This window comes from Notolepis coatsorum, assembly GCF_963971535.1.
Source record: "Notolepis coatsorum genome assembly, chromosome: 3".
NCBI lineage: Eukaryota > Metazoa > Chordata > Actinopteri > Aulopiformes > Paralepididae > Notolepis > Notolepis coatsorum.
The window spans coordinates 12,461,593-12,482,998 of record NC_140167.1 but is presented as its reverse complement, the minus strand read 5'-3'; the positions used below and the strand labels follow the sequence as shown (position 1 = coordinate 12,482,998).

Here is a 21,406-nt window from a genome sequence, read left to right as displayed (position 1 = left end):
CCCTCCCTCTCTCTCTCTCTCCCGGGTGCCACCTTCACTTCGGCGCCCTCTCCGAGCCGTATTGATTCCTCGTCTTGGTGCTGCTGCGTTGTGCTTTGGAGGAAGGTGCTGTGCCACTGTAGCGGCAGCGACCTTTATCAAAGTATGCAGATGCGGGCTGTGGGACGCCGGCCGGGGGGGCAGGAGAGGGCACCTCCACTGGGGGCACCGCTATAGCTGTCATCCCGGCAGACAGGGATAGGAATGAGAGCGGTGACCTGTATCGAACGACCCCACACTCCGCCCCCCCCCCCCCCCCCCCCCCCCCCCCCCCCTCCCTGCATTCCTCTTTCAAGTGCGAACCCGTCTCCGGTGATACTCTGCGAGTCCGCGACAAGGTGGGGACGGAGGTAACCCGACACCGCGTCACATGGTCGGAGAAGTCGCCCTTGGAAACCGTTTGGGGGGAAAGGGGCGGGCACTAAAAGTGGTGATTGGAGGAACCATCTGTCTATCGCCTGTCTACCACGGGCCTTCGACCAATCGGATCGACGAACCGCCACGGCGTAGCAGGAGAGCGCTGAAGAGGAAGCTGGCTATGGTAGTCAGCGTGCCGGTAGACGGTTCTTGCGTCTTTGTAAGGAATATGAATAACAGAATATTAGATTCAGAGAAGGTAGCAAACGTCACACCTAATAAACCCCACGGCCGTAGCTGCCAGTAGTGGACATATAGGACTCTGATTGGTCAGAACCACTGTTCCAGAAGGGGACATAGGACTCTGATTGGTCAGAACCACTGTTCCAGAAGGGGACATAGGACTCTGATTGGTCAGAACCTACTGTTCCAGAAGGGGACATAGGACTCTGATTGGTCAGAACCACTGTTCCAGTAGGGATGGATGAATGAATGAATGAATGAATGAATGAATGAATGAATGAATGAATGAATGAATGAATGAATGTATGAATGAAAACTTTATTAACAGATTGCAGAATGGGTACAATACAGTACGGCTCAATACACACAATTGTTAAGGGGATGCAGACCTGAGAAAGACTTTTGTCTTGTTTACATCAGGGTCCCCCATTTTCAATTCATAGTGAGGGGACATAGGACTCTGATTGGTCAGAACCACTGTTCCAGAAGGGGACATATAGGACTCTGATTGGTCAGAACCACTGTGGTTTCGACCAGAAGCACATAACTGGAGGCCTGACCAGATGGATTCTCACGTGATCTTGTGATCATCTCACCATCTCACGATTACAGCCTGAGCCTCGCAAGGTCAGGAGGAACGTCTGAGCTATTAATAGTCATCTGTCCATCCGTCCATCCATCCATCCATCCATCCATCCATCCATCCATCCATCCATCCATCCATCCATCCATCCATCCATCCATCCATCCACCCATCCATCCATCCATCCATCCGTCCATCCGTCCATCCCTCCATCCATCCATCCATCCATCCATCCATCATTCATGTTTCAGGTAAATGTGTGAATATTCTTCTGCCACATTATTATCGCTCTGCAAATGAATGCAGTCATTCTGAAGGACCTCTCTAAATCTAAGCCTGTTTAAAGACCAGAGCATATTGTGAATAATTATGTTTGCCAGATGCCAGAGATGTGCATATATAAAAAAAGAAAATAATATATATATTTAAATTTAAATGTATAAAATGTTCACACATTCAAACATACATTTTAAACACATTAAAAAAAATTAACAATTACTAATCGGCTGAAGAAATCTCAGTAGATTATAAAATCACAACGACTATGAATCAAAGAAGAATTAAAAAATACAACATCGTAGGGTATAGATGTTGTGTTAATCAGAACATGTTACAATACATTATGCATTATGCAATACATTTGTCAAAACATAACATTTGATCTGACGTACAGTAGTTACCTCAGCTGTGAGCCTGATGAGTTACAACTGTCAAAATTCTAGGATAAAGAATACAGTACATGATGACTGCTCAGATTGACAGGCAGACAAGGGGAGGGACTTGGGGAGCTGGCTACATGCCCTACACTGAATTATGTTATAAATAAGCTTTAGCTTAATTGCATCACCCCCCCCCCCCCTCCGCCTGGGAAGAACAAACGCAGGGACAGCATATTTATTGCCACTCGACCTGTGTTTGTGCGTGTGTGTGTGTGTGTGTGTGTTTGTGCGTGTGTGTGCGCGTGCGTGTGTGTGTGTGTTGTGTGTGTGTGTGTTGTGTGTGTACAGTAGCAGAGGCAGAAGCCAAAGTGTGAAAGCTGAGTGGCCGAGTGTCAAAAGTATATGCATAAGCATGCGCGTGTTTGTGTGTGTGTGCGTGCGTACGTGCGTGCGTGCGTGCGTGCGTGCGTGCGTGCGTGCGTGCGTGCGTGCGTGCGTGTGTGTGTGTGTGTGTGTGAATACTGGCATGCTTTCATACATTAATATTGTACGCGCCCCTTAAGATGATTACGGATGACACCGCATGTCAAGGTGCGACCCAGTTACGGCACAGACACAGGAAAGATGGAACACCCTCAGTAACCACTGACCCCAGATCAGACCCCCGTGGCTTTTAGAGAATAATTTCATCTCTCCAGCTAGTAATTACCTCAAGGGGCTGGCATGTGAAGCCAGAGTAAAACAGGGGCACGTCAGTAAGGGAGGTATAGCCGTGGCGTGAATAAGGACACTGGGTCTCGTACAGGAACGCATCATGGAAGAGGAAGAGACTCGCCCCTGAAACCACAATCCCTCGCTAGAAGTACACACTTCCTTTACTTGAGTAAAAGTAGAAATACCCACATGAATGAGTATTCTTGTCAAAGTAAAAGCCCTCCATTCAAACTGTACTTAAGTAAAAGTAGAGAAGTATTTGCTATTGTATGTGTACTTAAGTTTCTAAAGTAAAGGTATGCATTCAAGCGTTCAATCCTCTAACGATTGACCTCTAAAGGTTATGTTAAAGTGGTGTGTGGTCCAGTTATGCTGCTCTGATTAAAGGTTATGTTAAAGTGGTGTGTGGTCCAGTTATGCTGCTCTGATTAAAGGTTATGTTAAAGTGGTGTGTTGTCCAGTTATGCTGCTCTGATTAAAGGTCATGTTAAAGTGGTGTGTGGTCCAGTTATGCTGCTCTGATTAAAGGTTATGTTAAAGTGGTATGTGGTCCAGTTATGCTGCTCTGATTAAAGGTTATGTTAAAGTGGTGTGTGGTCCAGTTATGCTGCTCTGATTAAAGGTTATGTTAAAGTGGTGTGTGGTCCAGTTCTGCTGCTCTGATTAAAGGTTATGTTAAAGTGGTGTGTGGTCCAGTTGTGCTGCTCTGATTAAAGGTTATGTTAAAGTGGTGTGTGGTCCAGTTATGCTGCTCTGATTAAAGGTTATGTTAAAGTGGTGTGTGGTCCAGTTATGCTGCTCTGATTATAGGTTATGTTAAAGTGATATGTGGTCCAGTTGTGCTGCTCTGATTATAGGTTATGTTAAAGTGGTGTGTGGTCCAGTTATGCTGCTCTGATTAAAGGTTATGTTAAAGTGGTGTGTGGTCCAGTTATGCTGCTCTGATTAAAGGTTATGTTAAAGTGGTATGTGGTCCAGTTCTGCTGCTCTGATTAAAGGTCATGTTAAAGTGGTGTGTGGTCCAGTTGTGCTGCTCTGATTAAAGGTTATGTTAAAGTGGTGTGTTGTCCAGTTATGCTGCTCTGATTAAAGGTCATGTTAAAGTGGTGTGTGGTCCAGTTATGCTGCTCTGATTAAAGGTTATGTTAAAGTGGTATGTGGTCCAGTTATGCTGCTCTGATTAAAGGTTATGTTAAAGTGGTGTGTGGTCCAGTTATGCTGCTCTGATTAAAGGTTATGTTAAAGTGGTGTGTGGTCCAGTTCTGCTGCTCTGATTAAAGGTTATGTTAAAGTGGTGTGTGGTCCAGTTGTGCTGCTCTGATTAAAGGTTATGTTAAAGTGGTGTGTGGTCCAGTTATGCTGCTCTGATTAAAGGTTATGTTAAAGTGGTGTGTGGTCCAGTTATGCTGCTCTGATTATAGGTTATGTTAAAGTGATATGTGGTCCAGTTGTGCTGCTCTGATTATAGGTTATGTTAAAGTGGTGTGTGGTCCAGTTATGCTGCTCTGATTAAAGGTTATGTTAAAGTGGTGTGTGGTCCAGTTATGCTGCTCTGATTAAAGGTTATGTTAAAGTGATATGTGGTCCAGTTATGCTGCTCTGATTATAGGTTATGTTAAAGTGGTATGTGGTCCAGTTGTGCTGCTCTGATTACGTCCTCTTGAAGTTGACAGGTTTCAAATGTGAAAGTATATAATCTTCATACATGTTTGCCATGTTTTCTATGGAAAATCTTTTTCTTAAAAGTAACTAGTGACTTCAGATAAAAAGTAAAAAGTACAATATTTCCTTTGAAATAAAGCAGTAAAAGTATAAAGTTCCCTAAAATGAAGTACAACTAGCTAAAAATAGTAAAAAGTACAGTACTTGAGTAAATAATACCAGTAAGTCAACTTCCTGTTGTCCTCAACAATGTACTGTTCAATGATAAGCTTTGTTCTGCAAAAAACACCTTTTTAGTGCACGTTATGATTTGAGTAAGCTAAGCCAATAACAACGTTCCAACACCCAGCTCAGCTGGTGCAAATAGGGAACCCAGTGAGTGTTCGCTCCATTTCAATAAAAATTCTTGGCACGTGTACTAAAGTTATGAATACTTCACCCATAAACACAAAGAACGCTTCACCAGCACTCGTCTTAAGACGTATCAATCAATCGTTCGCTTGCCGTAGGAAAGGGAGTGGAATTGAGGGTCCGTGAGGGTATACAGTGTCTCTAGATCCCATCTCCCAGAGGGACATTGGTCTATGAGATAAGATAAGATATTCCTTTATTGATCCCCTTGGGGGAAATTCGGGCGTCATAGCAGCATGGGGGAGGGGGGGTACAGGTATTGGCAGGGTAATAGCAGAAAGACATAAATATAGGCAACACAATTTGATATGAATATAAAAATATGACCAAAAGAAATAGACTGAGTGTAAAGAATATAATCAACTCTGAATATAAATGGTAAATAAATGGTAAATGGTGCATTTATATAGCGTGTTTATCCAAAGCGCTTTACAATTCGGTTCCTCACATTTGACCCATTCACTCACACATTCACACACCGACGGCAGAGGCGACCATGCCAAGGTGCCAACCTGCTCATCGGGAGCAGTTAGGGGTTAAGTGTCTTGCTCAAGGACACTTCGACACCGGGAGGAGTGGGAATCGACGACTACCAGACGACCTCCCGAGCCACTGTCACGTAAAAAAAGGTGCCGATGAGGGGGTCTAGGGTGTAGTGTGTCTCGATCTCCGAGGGGGACACTGTGATCCGGAAGAGAGGGGGAAGGGGGGTCGTCATCTGTCAGTCCAGGAGGTGCTCCTGGTTGTGTGAGAATGCGTGAGGAGGTGTGAGAGCTCCAGAGCTCCAGAGGGGGTAAGGTAAGCCTCAAAGGGTCTATTCCCGGCTGGCATAACGCTGCATGGCAGGGGAGAAGCGGAGGGGTCAGCAGGGAGGGGATAACGTGTGGCGTGATGTCCTCCTGTCCCGTCACTCATCATCATCATGCCGGGAGTGTGACATACATGACAGCTACACGTGGCCTCTGCGTGTGTGGAGGATGAGATGTGATGGGGGGGATTGGGGGACCATTCTAACTAAGCCCCCTGATTGTGACTCAAGCATCTATGAATAACTCCATACCTGTGATACCGTTTATAATAATGTAAACTACTAACGAGTCGCCGGTCGCAGTCAACCGGCCACCTGCTTAACGGGGTTTGACCCTTTAGCTCAGCTGGTTATAGTGCGGCCGCCGGTGGTTCCTATAATGGTCCCAGGTTCAAATCCACTCGATTACATTGGTGGCAGCGGTGAGATCTCATTGCCCTGTGAATCTGTATCCAGGTTCACGTAGAAATGGGGGTGGGATCTCAGTGCCTTAACTAGGGTTAGGGTACCTTTCACATTTGAACCGATACCGGTACCGGTACCTGTGAATCGATACCGGTACCCAACGGTACCTTTTTTCGGTACTTTAGTCTCAAGAAATTTAATTTACCTACCTCAGTCGCGAGAAAAAATAATCCAAACTTCAAATAACTACAATTTCGACAGTTTTCGGCTTGTCATTGCTCCGACTGCTTTGTTGTTGAATCAAGTCAAATCCTAGGTAAGCATATATTGTGCGTGTGACACGTTGACATGAAAAGAAAAAAGTAAATAAAAAAAAATAAAATAAAATCTGTATCTCACTTGATTCGATACTCGGTAGTACCGACATGTTTCGGTTCGGTACCTCAAAAGAACCGAATTCGGTACCCATCCCTAGCCTTAACCCTGGGAAAGTGCGGTGTGGACGAAAGAACGTGCGAGGACGCACTTCTCGGGGGGAGGATGACTGTAAACTACTAACGGGTCAGTCACAGTCAACCAGCACTTGCTAACGGGTCTGACCCTTTAGCTCAGCTGGTTAGTGCGGCCGCCTGTGATTCCTATGGTCCCAGGTTCAAATCCTCTCTATTACAATAAAAATAAAGAAATAGAAAAAACCTGTGCGCCTGCGCAGTAGAATCAGGAAGTGTCGGGGCAGCGTGAGCCTCCCACGCGTTACTCCTCGACACTGAGAGATCGAGCTGCGCAGGTGAAAAGATGCGACTGCTGTTACCTCAAGTACCGGAGGGGACTTGTGCTATGTATGACTTAGTCCACATTGCAGCCGGCTTGTGGGAGGCAAGAAACAGCGTTCGTGACAGGGGAGGGTTGAATTGGATGATACGAAATTGGGATGGGAGAAAATATAGAAAATGGGAGAAAAAGTGGATAAAAAAAAATGAAATAGAAAAAACCTTAGCAGGGTGCTAATCGCGATTAGCATAGCTAACGTCAGTCAATGTTTGCTACTCAATATTTCTGAGTTAGCTGTCGTGGTTTCACCTGAATGCCATGCTGATGATTCCCCGCATTGTATGGTCGCCTAAATATTGAGTAGCAAACGTAACGCAATTAGCGCCGCAAGGCTAACGTTGATCTACTTCTATTCTCAAAGAGCAATGATTCCGGCATACAAAGCGATTGTCAGACACATTTCTATCCCAATCATTTCCATTAATTGGATGTATTCTATGTGGCTTGCTATAGACAGCTCAGAGCTAGGTGGCTTGCTGGCTGGCTGAGCTACAGCTGTTTCGGCGTGTGATGCAAGTGAAGCCCTTATCGGTAAACGTCCCTCTTACATCCCAACACTGTTGAACTTGGAATGGAATCTTGGAACCTATTCTACACGTTCAAATGACCGGTGGGTTCTCAGGGTTCCTCCGGTTCGCTCTGAACTAGGAGCGATAAACCCGTTGATGCTTCCAACACCTGGAACGCCCTCCGACTGACTCCGACGCTGAAGGTTCTTCCTTCTCTTGCTGCATTTAAAGTATGATCTCCGACCACTGTGTGTGTCGACGTGTGTGCCTCATTGTTGTGCCTATATGTATGAAATTGCTGATAAACTTGTTTTGTAAGCTCGATGTCGCGGACTAAGGTACCCATGTACATGTCAAAATACTTCCCAAAGGTCAGTGAATACCACAACCACAACACCAGAGGGAGCTCCACAAATCATGTTAAACCCAGATTCTGCTCAAACAAGAGACTAAACACGTTTCAATGTGGAACGCCATACCTAAAGCTGTAAAGGAATGTCAATCACTACCCACTTTCAAAACCACTCTCAAAGAGCACCTATGGGAGGCTGCAAATCGAAACTGGCCCCTGTAAATGTCCAAACCCAATAATACACAAGACCCTCTTCTTGGGACCAAGTAAGATTTAGTCGATAATCCAATGTACTGGTCTGCATCCCCTTAACAATTGTGTGTATTGAGCCGTACTGTATTGTACCCATCTGTTAATACCATTTTCAATCAATCAATCAATCAATCAATACATCGACACCGACAGACAGAGACATACAGACGGACAGGCCGACACTGTTCGAGACGGTGTGTCTGGCCTCTATACGCAGTGAAAACACATTTCAAGGTTTACAAGCACGTGCCCAGACTAGTCATGGTCTACCAGGCGTGACGACAGGAGTACACTCATTACATTAGCTGATCCCAGACCATTCGATGCAGCACACCACTCATTTGTTTATGAACCCAGCGGGCCGAGTTAAACACCCATCGCTCAGGGGAACAGAGGTTCCTCAGGAACAGCTGTGTGTTGTTTCCACCAGGTCACAGGAAGCAGGCGCCCGTCAACCTTTACACATTCATTATATTCCAGGCAGCAAATTGGCTTCTTCTCCTGAACACCATCCAGCGAAATCCCCGTCTCACAACAACACCGTGGCCGTGTGTTAGCCTGTTGGGAGTTTCTGTTCAACTCGAGAGTCACCTCATAACTAGCCTTGACCGCCATAGAGAGAGTACACTGTTTAAAGCCACTCTCACTGGGGTTGCCTGGATATGAGGCTCGTATCCATTAGCTCGCCGTAGCTGCAATATATTGTCACCAAAGAAAACTATTCATTCCTTTTGGCGCCGAGAGCTATTGTCTCGCCAAGAATTGGAGTGATGTATTCCAAAGGCCCAGATTAAGACTGTAATAATAAACCTCCACTCTGGCTGATAACAATAGACCCAAAGTGTGTCAAAGGAGATTGAGAGTCAATGCCTCATGAAACAGGAGGAGGTGTGGGGGGGACGGGGGGGGGGACGGACGGACGAGAACTGAAGCATAATGTGGCCTAATTGTGTTAAAGGGTGTCAGAAAGCCCCTTCACAGTCAGGGAGCAAGCTCCTCTTTCGTTTAGTCGTAGCAATTAACGACAGATATACTATACTATATCTATATCTGTACACATCCCTTACCTACTATAGTTACACTGCCGGCCAGTACGACTTACTACCATAGTGCCTGTATCACTGTACATATTAATACTACAACTCTGTACATACATCTGATTAGCACTATCAGTAGTACTAATTTATATATTTTTTACCCAGTTTAACCACCTGTACATTGTATGTTACATATTACTGTTGCACTTTACTGTTACATTTGCACTCTGGTTGGATGCCAAACTTCTTTTCGTTGTACTGTACTTGTGCTGTATGATGACAATACATTTTAATCAAATCTAATCTAATTGAGTACCAAAGACTGTCCTAACTTCCCGCCATAGTATATACAGGGAATTCTCCAATTTGGGGGGGGGGGGGGGGGTAGGGGGTTGGCAGGTCGGTCCTATTTATCTCCATTTAGGGATAGTCGTGCGAAAAAAACTAGGAGAATTCCCTGTATATCCCTAAATGGAGATAAATAGGACCGACTGCCAACCCCCCCCCCCCCCCCTCTCTCATATGATTTCCATACGCACCGGCTCGATGGAATACGAATGCGAGAGAGAGCGGGAAAGCAGTGAAAGGCAAATACATTTTGTATTTTTCACGTCAAGAGCGCGGGGAGGGGGGGCGACCCCCGCGAGAAGAAACATGGCGGTAATTCCGCCTCCGGTGAAGATCCTACGCCGCTTTTGTTTTGCATTTTGAGGGGGGGGGGGGGGGGGGGGGAATGTTGTCATGAATCTTCTAGTCTGCTCCTGGATGAAGCTGTCACTCCCACTGCTCCTCTTCCGTCTTTGTTTTCACGGACGCACGTGGAATCTAATTCATCACTATCCCGGTGTAATTATGGAAATTTCTTTTTTGAGATCGCCGGAGTTCCCCGTAACGGCGCCGTTGGCCAGAAGCCTTGTGAGGGGGGGGTGGGAGGGGGGATTTTCATGCACATAACTTTGCGTTTTGTTCGCTCGCGTGAACGAACGCCGGCCGCTGTTCTTGAATAGTGGTCTGCGTTTATTTGATGGAGTCGTCCGCACGCCGCCCATTCATTCATCGCCACTTTATCGCCGCGCTGCTTACATTATGTATGAGGCCGCTCCCCTGCCGCGAAGCTGGCGTCGCCGTAAATCACGTCGTTCTCATTGACAGCCGCGTTCGAGCGACCGTCTGATCTTGGTTCACGGCAAAAAGAGGGAGGGGAGGGGGGGGGGGGGGGGGTCACAGGTCAGGCACTCTGACCCCTGCCGCTGGCCCTTAACCCTCCGGTCAGTCACTCAACCGATTGAAGGACTACATGTAGAACTACGATCGGAACATAACATCTCCACGTTTCGTTGGCTCGTCGTCGGAAAGGTCTGATGTTTAACCCTTTCACTATACCACTCTACCAACGGGTTAACCCTTTCACTGCGACAATACAGACGGTTAACCCTTTCACTGCCACATGACAAAGGGTTAGCCCTTTCACTACTAGTGTGGTAGTAAATGGTTATAATAACCTTCTGTAGTGTGGTAGTGAAAGGGTTAAAGCGGAACCAATTCTTCACTAGTATTTATTTATCAATTCACAGCACGTCATGTCGTACACTCTCTCTCTCTCACTCACTCCGCGCAAAGTGCAACGCAATGAGCAACGCAATGACCAACGCAAGTTGCAACACAATGAACAACACAATGAGCAACTCAATGAGCAACTCAATGAGCAACGCAATGAACAACGCAATGACCAACGCAAGTTGCAACACAATGAACAACACAATTAGCAACACAATGAGCAACACAATGAGCAACGCAATGAGCAACGCAATGACCAACGCAAGTTGCAACACAATGAACAACACAATGAGCCACTCAATGAGCAACACAATGAGCAACACAATGAGCAACGCAATGAGCAACACAATGAGCCACTTAATGAGCAATGCAATTAGCAACACAATTAGCAACACAATGAGCAACACAATGAACAAGACAATGAGCAACACAATGAGCAACGCAATGAGCAACACAATTAGCAACACAATGAGCAACACAATGAGCAACACAATTAGCAACGCAATGAGCAACACAATGAGCAACACAATGAGCAACACAATGAACAACACAATGAGCAACACAATGAGCAACGCAATGAGCAACACAATGAGCAACACAATGAGCAACACAATTAGCAACGCAATGAGCAACGCAATGAGCAACACAATGAGCAACGCAATGAGCAACACAATGAGCAACGCAATGAGCAACACAATTAGCAACGCAATGAGCAACGCAATGAGCAACACAATGAGCAACACAATGAGCAACACAATGAGCAACGCAATGAGCCGATCCATAGGACCGGCGTTCCTCTTACAATGCTGACCACATCACAGCAGTCCCCTAATAGTAGTCTCTCTCGCTCACCACCCCCCCCCCCCCCCCCTCCCACAGCCTTCAGCCCAGGCGCACAGATCAAGCAGAACCCCAGGAGCTTGCGAGGCCCCTGGGGCACGATGATCACACAGACACTCATCATCCCCCTCGTCCTCCGATCCCCCGGAGCCTCCTCAGCCCCGAGGAGCACCGACCCCGGCTCCGAGCCGCGCCGGTAGTGGTGGTGGTGGTGGTGTCGCAGATGGTTGTCACTTTGATTCAACACCAGCGGTGCGACGTGCGCTGTGAACTAAACAGATCGATATGTCGGGAGAGGCGCTGTTCTGTCCACATACGGTTGTCGCCGTGTGCAAGGATGTATCTGTATACCAGAGGGTTGGGTGAAAACATGTGTATCATAATGTGTATCATCATACTGTATACATGGGCCCTGTTACAGTATGATCTACTACTAGCACTTCCAGGCGGCGTCACGCATGCGGGACGCCCCGGCCGGCAGCACCTTCTCACCGGCGCCGGCACTGATCCTGAATCCTAATCGACTCGAAGCATTTGCTATACAGAGTACCGATCCAATCCATTACTTTATAACTGAACGCTACAGAGTTGGACCATTTGTTTGGAGTCACCGACACCATTATGATCGAAACAGAAATCCATTTCACTACAACATCAAACATGTAACATGCTATTGTAATATAATACATTGTATTGTATTATATGTATTGGTAATCGTGTCATATACTTGCTGAAGTATATATAATATTATATATAATATAGTTATTGATGGGGGATGGAAACATATAAGCTTTGCTTCTTCCATCTCCTTTTCAAACAGTGTATATTTTCTGGCTGTTTTATTTTTAAAAAAAAGTTTGGGGGGGGGGGGGTTCCTCTTTTCCCATTTCATTTATTTTCAAATGTTGTTTTGCCGGACAATGGTAAATGTAGCCAAACTAACACTGTGGTTTGAAATAAAACTATTGAATCTTGAATCTTGAAAACATGCAAAGAATCAGGTTGTTTTGATTTATTGAAATCACACATGGTTCTAATACTAATGATACTAATACTGAGGATATTCAGATACCGTGTTTCTAGCCTGATATCGGCCCGGTACACCAGTATCGGTATCTGTCCCTGGTGCAAACCCCTCTGTTGTTGCAGTGCAGTGCTGCAAACACATACTGTAGATACTAGTCAACCTCTGCAAACACATACTGTAGATAGCGGGGCGAGGATGTGTATTTGAATTTGTCTCTTGACCTTTGTTGCATGCCGTCCCCTGTCTCTCCATCCCCTGTCTCTCCATCCCCTGTCTCTCCGTCCCCTGTCTCTCTGTTATCTCCCCCATTTGTCTCTACTGTATAGTATCTAATAAAGCAGAAATGCCATAAAGATTTGCTTAGCAAAGAAAAAAGAAAGAAAGAAAGAAAGAAAGAAAGAAAGAAAGAAAGAAAGAAAGAAAGAAAGAAAGAAAGAAAGAAAGAAAGAAAGAAAGAAAGAAAGAAAGAAAGAAAGAAAGAAAGAAAGAAAGAAAGAACGAAAGAAAAGAAAGAAAGAAAGAAAGAAAGAAAGAAAGAAAGAAAGAAAGAAAGAAAGAAAGAAAGAAAGAAAGAAAGAAAGAAAGAAAGAAAGAAAGAAAGAAAGAAAGAAAGAAAGAAAGAAAGAAAGAAAGAAGAAAACCCAGGGCTTGCCTCAACCCCACAAAACAAAAGCCATAGAGGATTAGAGAAGCGAGGGAAGGGTTACTTAAGGACTCTGTGTTTCAGTGTACAGTTGTGTGACAAATCCCAAAATCATACATTGTATGCAACACACACACACACTCACACACACACACACACACACACACTCACACACACACACACACACACAGACTGAGAGGATTCCTGTCAGAAAGCTCTGATGAGGGCAAAAACTCTTCTTGAGGGGGGATACAGGGGGATATACGCCACAGAGTACGCGCTCATGTGCAAGTCATTCAGAGGGTAAGGCAAAACGCTGTCCAGTCATGTGTAGGAAAAGCTTTTAAAATGCACCAAGTGCACATATTAATGTTACCATCGTACCTAGTACCGCATGTCATGATTAAAGTATGCCAAGGGCCGAAGTCGACGACGACTCATTACAAGGCTCTTTAATAGTGCTATATAAAATGCATACCGCTATATTAAAAGTATATGGGTTTAAAGCCGTCCAATTAAACCACTAAAACACAAAACACAGTCGATCAACGGAGGGCCTGAACACGAGCACGAGTCAATCATTTATGACTCTTAAAAGCATTTAGTTAAAAAATTAAGCAGATCCTTAATTATAGATATAGTTTATATTATGTATATAAAAAGAAACAGGCAAACTGATGAAGAACACAATGCCTCCTGTGTGGCATATTGAGTTATAGGTGTGTGGAGCTTGGTCATGTGACGTGATCAGCGACACCCAGGTCACAGGGTGGCACACTGAGAGAGAGCGAGAGAGAGAGAGAGAGAGAGAGAGAGAGAGAGAGAGAGAGAGAGAGAGAGAGAGAGAGCAGCCGGAAGGCACCGGACACAGAGCCACCGGTAAAGATGACTGAAGGTCTGAAGACAAAGCCCGGAGAACAGAACTCCTCCCACACTGAGGAAAAACAATACCCCCCCCCCGGCTCTTACCAGGTCTCGTCGTTCTTGAACTCCAGCTCCCCGTAGGCGTCCTCGAAGTCCTCCCCTCCGCCCTTGGCCAGCCCCTCCAGGGAGCGGTAGGGCACCACGACCGTGCCCCGCGCCCCGGAAGTCCTCAGCACCTTCACCTCCATGACGCCGGTGCTCTCGCTCACGTGCACCGCGTCGCTCTCGAAGGTGAAGATGCCCGAGTGGTCGTCGTCCAGGATGGTGACGGTGGCCACGGTGGGGAAGCCCAGCGCGGCCTTGGGGTAGGGCAGGCTGTTGGGCGACAGCAGCTCGTCCTCCTCGGTGTCCAGCACGCGCAGGTTGCCCAGGCGCACGAAAAAGTGCTCGTCCTCCTCGAAGATGTCGTCGTCGATGATGCCCACGCTGACCTCCTTGGCCGTCTCGCCCGGCTTGAACACCACCGTGCCCTCGGTGAACTCGTAGTCGGCGCCGGCGTTGGCCGAGCCGTCCTCCGTCTTGTAATCCACGTAGAGGGTCCTGTTGACGTCGCCGCCCTTCCGGGTGATGGTGAGCAGGGCGGCGCCGCAGTTCTCCAGGCACTGGTAGACGGCGGGGTCGAAGGCCACCCGCGACACGTACTCGTCGGGCTCCTCCACGCGCACCTCCTGCACGCTGGTGGTCCTCTTGGCCTGCTCCGACACGTGCTTCTTCAGGATGTTGCCGGCGCCCGTCATCATGCGCGTGGCCTGGATGCGGTAGAAGGCGCGGCTCTTCTGCTGGTGCGACAGGGCGTAGTAGTTGGCCATCTCCACCAGCTGGTCCATCTCCTTCTCCGGGTGCTTCTGCTTCAGGTCCTTCAGGATGCGGATCATGTCGCGCCGCGACTCGTCCACCTCCTTGCCCCCCGCCTCGGGCAGGACGCCCATGAGGACGCTGGAGGCGCCGCCGTCCGCGAAGTGGTGGGAGTTGACCATCTTGCCGTCCATCTCGATGCCCTTGGGGGGGGGGTTCTGCGTCTCGATGACCACGCCGCGGTGTTTGTCCGTGCGGTACTTCTTGTGCATGAACTTGTAGAAGAGCAGCCGCTGGTCCGCCATCCAGGCCAGGCCCACGCAGATGGGGAAGAAGGCCAGCGTGAGCAGGCCCTCCCAGATCTGCACCTCGTTGGGCGAGAACACGGCCAGGATCATGTAGAGCCAGATGTAGGCGAAGATGCTCCAGGCCGCCGTGACGAAGAACACGCGGAGGTGCTTGACCTTGCGCACCTCCCCCTGGGGGATGACGGACACGCAGAGGCCGATGATGACGAACATGTTGAAGGCGGCGCTGCCCACGATGGTGGCGGGCCCCAGCGCCCCGGCCTTGAACTCGTGCCCGATGACCTCGATGACGGAGAGCAGGATCTCCGGGGCGGACGAGCCCAGGGCCATGAGGGTGAGGTTGGACACGGTCTCGTTCCACACCCGGATGGTGGTGGTGGTGGTCTCCCCGTTGGGCTTCTTGATGACCACCTCCTTCTCCTGGGAGGTGATGACCTCGATGGCCGACATGAAGCGGTCAGAGATGATGGACACGCCCAGGAACATGTAGATCATGGCCACGAAGTAGACGATGACCCGGGCGGTCTTGTCGCCCATGGACGGGTCTTCCGGGTACCAAATGGGCAGGATGATGCCCGGTTTGCACTTGGAGTTCCCCTGGCAGGTGGCATTGTTGCTGCTGGGGGCTAGCAGGGGGCTCGGGGTGGTCCGGGCCTCGGTGCAGAGGAAGGCTACGGCCACAGACACCAGCCCCAACCAGAGGTAGGCGGAGGACGAGCCCGGCTTCACCGACCTTGAGCGCTCCATGCACCCTCCTCCTTCGTCTCAAGGGTCCTGACCACGCTAACGGTCCCGATGGGATCCAGCACTGGGCTGTGGTTGGCCTCCTCCACACACCACCTGATCACAACGGAGACAGAGAAAAAACATTAGTCAAACAAGTGCAGACGCATTTTCTTTTTATGTTTTTTTTTAGATGTGAAGCATCTCTATGACCGGCAATGCCACTCACTCACTCACTCACTCACTCACTCACTCACTCACTCTCTCTCTCTCTCTCACTCACTCACTCACTCACTCACTCACTCACTCTCTCTCTCACTCACTCACTCACTCACTCACTCACTCACTCACTCTCTCTCTCTCACTCACTCACTCACTCACTCACTCACTCTCTCTCACTCACTCACTCACTCACTCACTCACTCACTCACTCTCTCTCTCTCTCACTCACTCACTCACTCCCTCCCTCCCTCACTCACTCACTCACTCTCTCTCTCTCACTCACTCACTCACTCACTCTCTCTCTCTCACTCACTCACTCCCTCTCTCTCTCACTCACTCACTCACTCACTCACTCACTCACTCACTCACTCACTCACTCACTCACTCACTCTCTCACTCACTCACTCACTCACTCTCTCTCTCTCTCACTCACTCACTCACTCACTCACTCACTCACTCACTCACTCACTCTCTCTCACTCACTCACTCACTCACTCACTCTCTCTCTCTCTCACTCACTCACTCACTCACTCCCTCCCTCACTCACTCACTCACTCACTCACTCTCTCTCTCACTCACTCACTCACTCACTCTCTCTCTCTCTCTCTCACTCACTCACTCCCTCACTCACTCACTCACTCTCTCTCACTCACTCCCTCACTCACTCACTCACTCACTCACTCACTCACTCTCTCTCTCTCACTCACTCACTCACTCTCTCTCTCTCTCACTCACTCCCTCACTCACTCACTCTCTCTCACTCACTCACTCCCTCACTCACTCACTCACTCACTCACTCACTCACTCACTCACTCACTCGATCACTCACTCACTCACTCACTCACTCACTCACTCACTCACTCACTCACTCATTCACTCATTCACTCATTCACTCACTCACTCACTCACTCACTCACTCACTCATTCATTCATTCACTCACTCACTCACTCACTCACTCACTCACTCACTCACTCACTCACTCACTCACTCACTCACTCACTCACTCACTCACTCATTCATTCATTCAACCAGCAATTCACTCACACTTAGCCCCTCTGCCCCTAGTGGCAACCCACAAGCATGGCACTTTGTGAAAGACCAGTTCAATGTATTCAAGAATGCGTCACACAGACCTATTACACTGTGTGTCCTTGTTGGTGTAACATGTAGCAATACGTTTGTTTTAGAATTGACCTATCTCAAACCCCCCCCCCCCCTCTTTTCTTGATCCTCCAAACACATGGGTCTTGGACTTCCTGACGGGCAGACCCCAGGTGGTAAGAGCCGGCAACTGCACCTCCTCATCCATCACGCTCAACATAGGGGCCCCCCAGGGCTGTGTTCTGAGCCCCCTCCTCTACTCCCTGTACACACATGACTGCGTAGCACAGCGGAACAACAACACCATCATCAAATTTGCTGATGACACAGTAGTGGTGGGCCTGATCTCTGCCAACGACGAAAGGGCCTACCTGGAAGAGGTAGAGAACCTGTCACAGTGGTGTCAGGAGAACTGCCTCTCCCTGAACGTCAGCAAAACAAAAGAGATGATTGTGGACTTCAGGAGGTCGGGGGTCAAGGACTACAGCCCCCTCAGCATCGACGGGGCACCGGTTGAGAGAGTGAACAGTTTCAAGTACCTCAGAGCCCACATATCCGAGGACTTGACATGGACCACACACATTGACAGTGTTGTGAAGAAGGCACGACAACGCCTCTACTTCCTCAGGCGCCTAAGGAAGTTCCAAGTCAGTCAGAAGATCCTTAGGAACTTCTACTCATGTACAATAGAGAGCATCCTGACCGGCAACATCACCTCCTGGTTTGGGAATAGCACTGCACAAGACCGTAGCAGACTACAAAGAGTGACACGTTCAGCCGAACGCACAATTGGAGGGGGGCTTCCCACCCTCCAGAACATTTACAACAAGCGGTGCAAGGGGAAGGCTAAGAGAATTATTAAGGACTCGAGCCACCCGAACAACTGCCTCTTTGAACTGCTGCGGTCAGGCAAGCGATACCGGAGTCTTAAGGCGAGCACAGAAAGACTCAGAAGAAGCTTCTATCCCCAGGCCATCAGGCTGCTAAACGAACAATAATCACTATGCAACAACCATCAAATGCACACAGCACACACACCCACACGCACACACTCACTCAAACAAACAACACACTGCAGCACCCACTCTCCACACTTTAGATCACACAAACACACTTACACTTTATATTTATTGATAAAGGATTTGCACTACAACTCGTACACCTACTGTGAATTGTACCTAAATTGCACATTTTTTACTTCTAATTTTACTATGTTATTTTATTTCATACTTATCTTGTCTTGCACAGTCTCTGGAGCGCAACAGTAAGAAGCATTTTGTATAAAAGTATTCTGTACTTCTGTATGACAACTATTAAAGAAACTTGAAACATCAGTTGCTTCCCTTCCTACAGCTGACAAACTCCAAACAGCTGGGATTGGAGGATCAAGGAAAAGAGGGCGGGGTTAATTATACAATAACATATGAGAGGGAGTCGAATATTGTGGTTATTGACACCAGTGTGCTGCAGTTGTAGGCCGTTTGAGCCAATAACATAATTGAACAAATATTGCATATATATTGCAGTTATAAACACTCGTGGAATGTGTCTCGTCCAATCACAATGCATGTTTGGAACTAAATGTTGTATAAGACATAACCTTAACACTTAACACATAATGCTCATCACTCATTAGCTTAATTTAGGTGTTTATTATATAACTTTTTACAAGTATTACGTATTAGTGATGAGGTTTGTTTTAATACAATACAATTCAGTAATGACATGTACAGAGGAGACAGAATCGAGAGAGTGAAAGTGTGTTTACTAAACGTATAAATCAGTATTTAAGAACATAAAGGAATTATATCACTACTGTTCGATCACTTTCATGGCGCGACCAATTATGCCAATTTCCAAATTCCATATTCCATATTTTTGGAGTAACGGCTCATCATACAGACGAGGCCACGCATACATTTCACAGACAGAAGCATTTGGCGTCAGCGGCGGGATAGAGATTTCCCGAACTCATTTGAACGTCGCTATTCAAATGAATCTATTATTATGAATCTCTATTATGAGAGACTTCAATGAGCCTCTCCCCCCTCTTCTTACTTTACAAACGGCATAATCACGAGACCTTTGTGTTTTGTGCCGGAGTGCGGAAATACTTCCACTCGCTCATAAATGCATGCGATTTTCTCAGGGCTCTCTAAACTACTGTGTGTGCAATGTTGATAATGTTTTTTTTTTTTTTTTTTAGTTTATGGGCTCATTGCCAGCATGAACGTTTATCTTCAGTTCACATGCATGTGAGCAAATAAGACACCCAGTAATGTGGGGTTTTACAAAACGACAGTGTAATTGTGTGGAATCTCGGGGGGGTAACGCAGTACTACACACGCACCGCTCGGAACCAAACAGCTCGCTCAGCATGCGTGCAATGTTGCCAAACTAAGCACTGTCCAAAATGTCGCATTGGCAAAAAAAATAAAAAAATAAAGAAGAAAGAACCCAGAACAGCAGAGAGGAAAGGCAGGAGACCGTCAAGAGGCAGACTCGCACAGACGGGTCCAGATGTCCTGTCCCAGGCTGTCCCAGGACATTATGAGCTGAGCCCTAAACGCACACTTAGCACTTCCTCACGGAGGGGGGAGCATTACAATAACAATGCAGATATTGTCCAGATTCATAAAAGCTCTGGCTAAACATCTTGTGTGCCTACTTAACCCTTTACGCGCTGGGACTCAGCGGCTCCTCTTTAGGGCGACCGTGTAAATGAAGTACTAATCGACCACAGGGGGAAAAAAGGTACATGATGTATGTTGTGTTATAATAATATATATTATATGTAATATATTTACGTGTCGTATAACTAATATATTTACATTTTGTATCAGCAAAACAAACACAGTGACCAACCCTGGTACAAACACAGCAATAGTATGATTGTGGTTAGAGTTAAGGTTAGTTATAACGTCCGCTTAATGGTTATGGTTAAGATGTAAAGTTATAGTTAAGGTTAAGGTTAGGGTTATGGATATGTTTAGTTTAAGGTAACAGTGTGGTTAAGGTTAGGGTTGAGATTAGGGTTAAGGTTATGGTTAGTTTAAGGTAACGGTGTGGTTAAGGTTAGGGTTGTGGTTTGGGCAAGGTTATCAGAAAAGTGTGTCTTGGCAGGTTTTCTTGAAAACTTAAATAGTAAAAACAATTTGAATATGTACTGTACACATTGTACATTTTATGTAAATATATGACTTATTGCTATAACATAACATACAATGTACCTTTTTCCTGTGGTCTTTTAGTACTTTATTTGCATATTTTAAGCGAGATCGGGCTGAAATGGGTAGAGGTTTGGGGTCTTCCATCATGGCTCCTCTGTGATAATGTATTAATGTAACATAATATAACTGATAGGGCATACAGACCCTCATCTGCACCTTTATTTACACCGTTTATTTTTCTCATATTTCTATATTCAGAGTTAATTATATTGTTTACAATGTTTATATTTCCTCATATTTTTATATTCATATCAAATTGTATTGCCCTATATTCATGTCTTTCTACTGTTACCCTGCCCATACCTCCCCTCCCCCCTCCCCCATGCTGCTACAGTATGACTCCCCGAATTTCACCAAGGGGATCAATAAAGGAATATCTCATCTTGTTTATGGGGCCGTGAGGTTATAGTCCGGGCCCTGCTGCAGCTACTCTACTCGTACTTACTCCTTTATTTGGATCCACCATTAGCTTCCACAAAGTGGTCGCTTTGAGGCCCCTCAGGCTCACAAGCAGCGCTGGGTTCAATTAAAACGATGTCTCCCGGAGACACACAGGCACTCTTAGCTACAGTACATCATTCTGCCCTGAATTCACCGGAGGATTACAAGTTTTATTACAGTCGCTCCCGTTTCCCTTTATGCCTTCAGTTAAGTATAGTTCGAGTCTTACCCTGAAGTATTTTTACCCGGAAGCACTTTCGGAACGGCGTAGAGAGGGTTGAAGAATCTATCGCATGTCCCCTCCGATACATGCAGAGTCAGCCAGCCACATCTTTTCACCTGCCAGCGCGGACTCTCATTGGCGAGGTGTAACGTGTGGGAGGCTCACACTACCCTCGCCATCTCCTGTCCTTGCTGTGCAGGCGCCCTGACCGACCTGTAGGAGTCGCTGTTTACAATGACCAGATTACCACCCATCGACTTCCCTCCCGCTGACTCTGCCAATTGAGTCAGTATGACGGCCGGCCCAAGCCGGAGGCAACGCTGACAGCCGGATTCGATACCGGTGTCTCTCGCATTGGTGACGAGCGCTTAGACCGCTGCGCCACCCAGCCGCCTGTAAAGACTATATTTCTTGTAGGAATGCTTCTCATTGTGTTTTAAAGCTTTTCAGTATGCAAGGTATGGCCAGCCTTGTCACAAAGACTATATCAAAATATCTTAAAATGAACA

At 47.0% G+C, this 21,406-nt stretch overlaps 1 protein-coding gene across 1 annotated transcript in view; it reads right to left on the bottom strand.

The window, feature by feature from the left end:
- Positions 1-15,703, bottom strand: part of slc8a3 (solute carrier family 8 member 3) — a gene marked incomplete at its 5' end in the record, with an annotated part of 38,491 nt that extends 22,788 nt beyond the window's left edge. Inside the window, 1 exon segment of the mRNA XM_084309393.1 lies at positions 13,901-15,703. Within this exon segment, the coding sequence (XP_084165519.1) occupies positions 13,901-15,703 (1,803 nt within the window).
- Between the last annotated feature and the right edge of the window lie 5,703 nt (positions 15,704-21,406).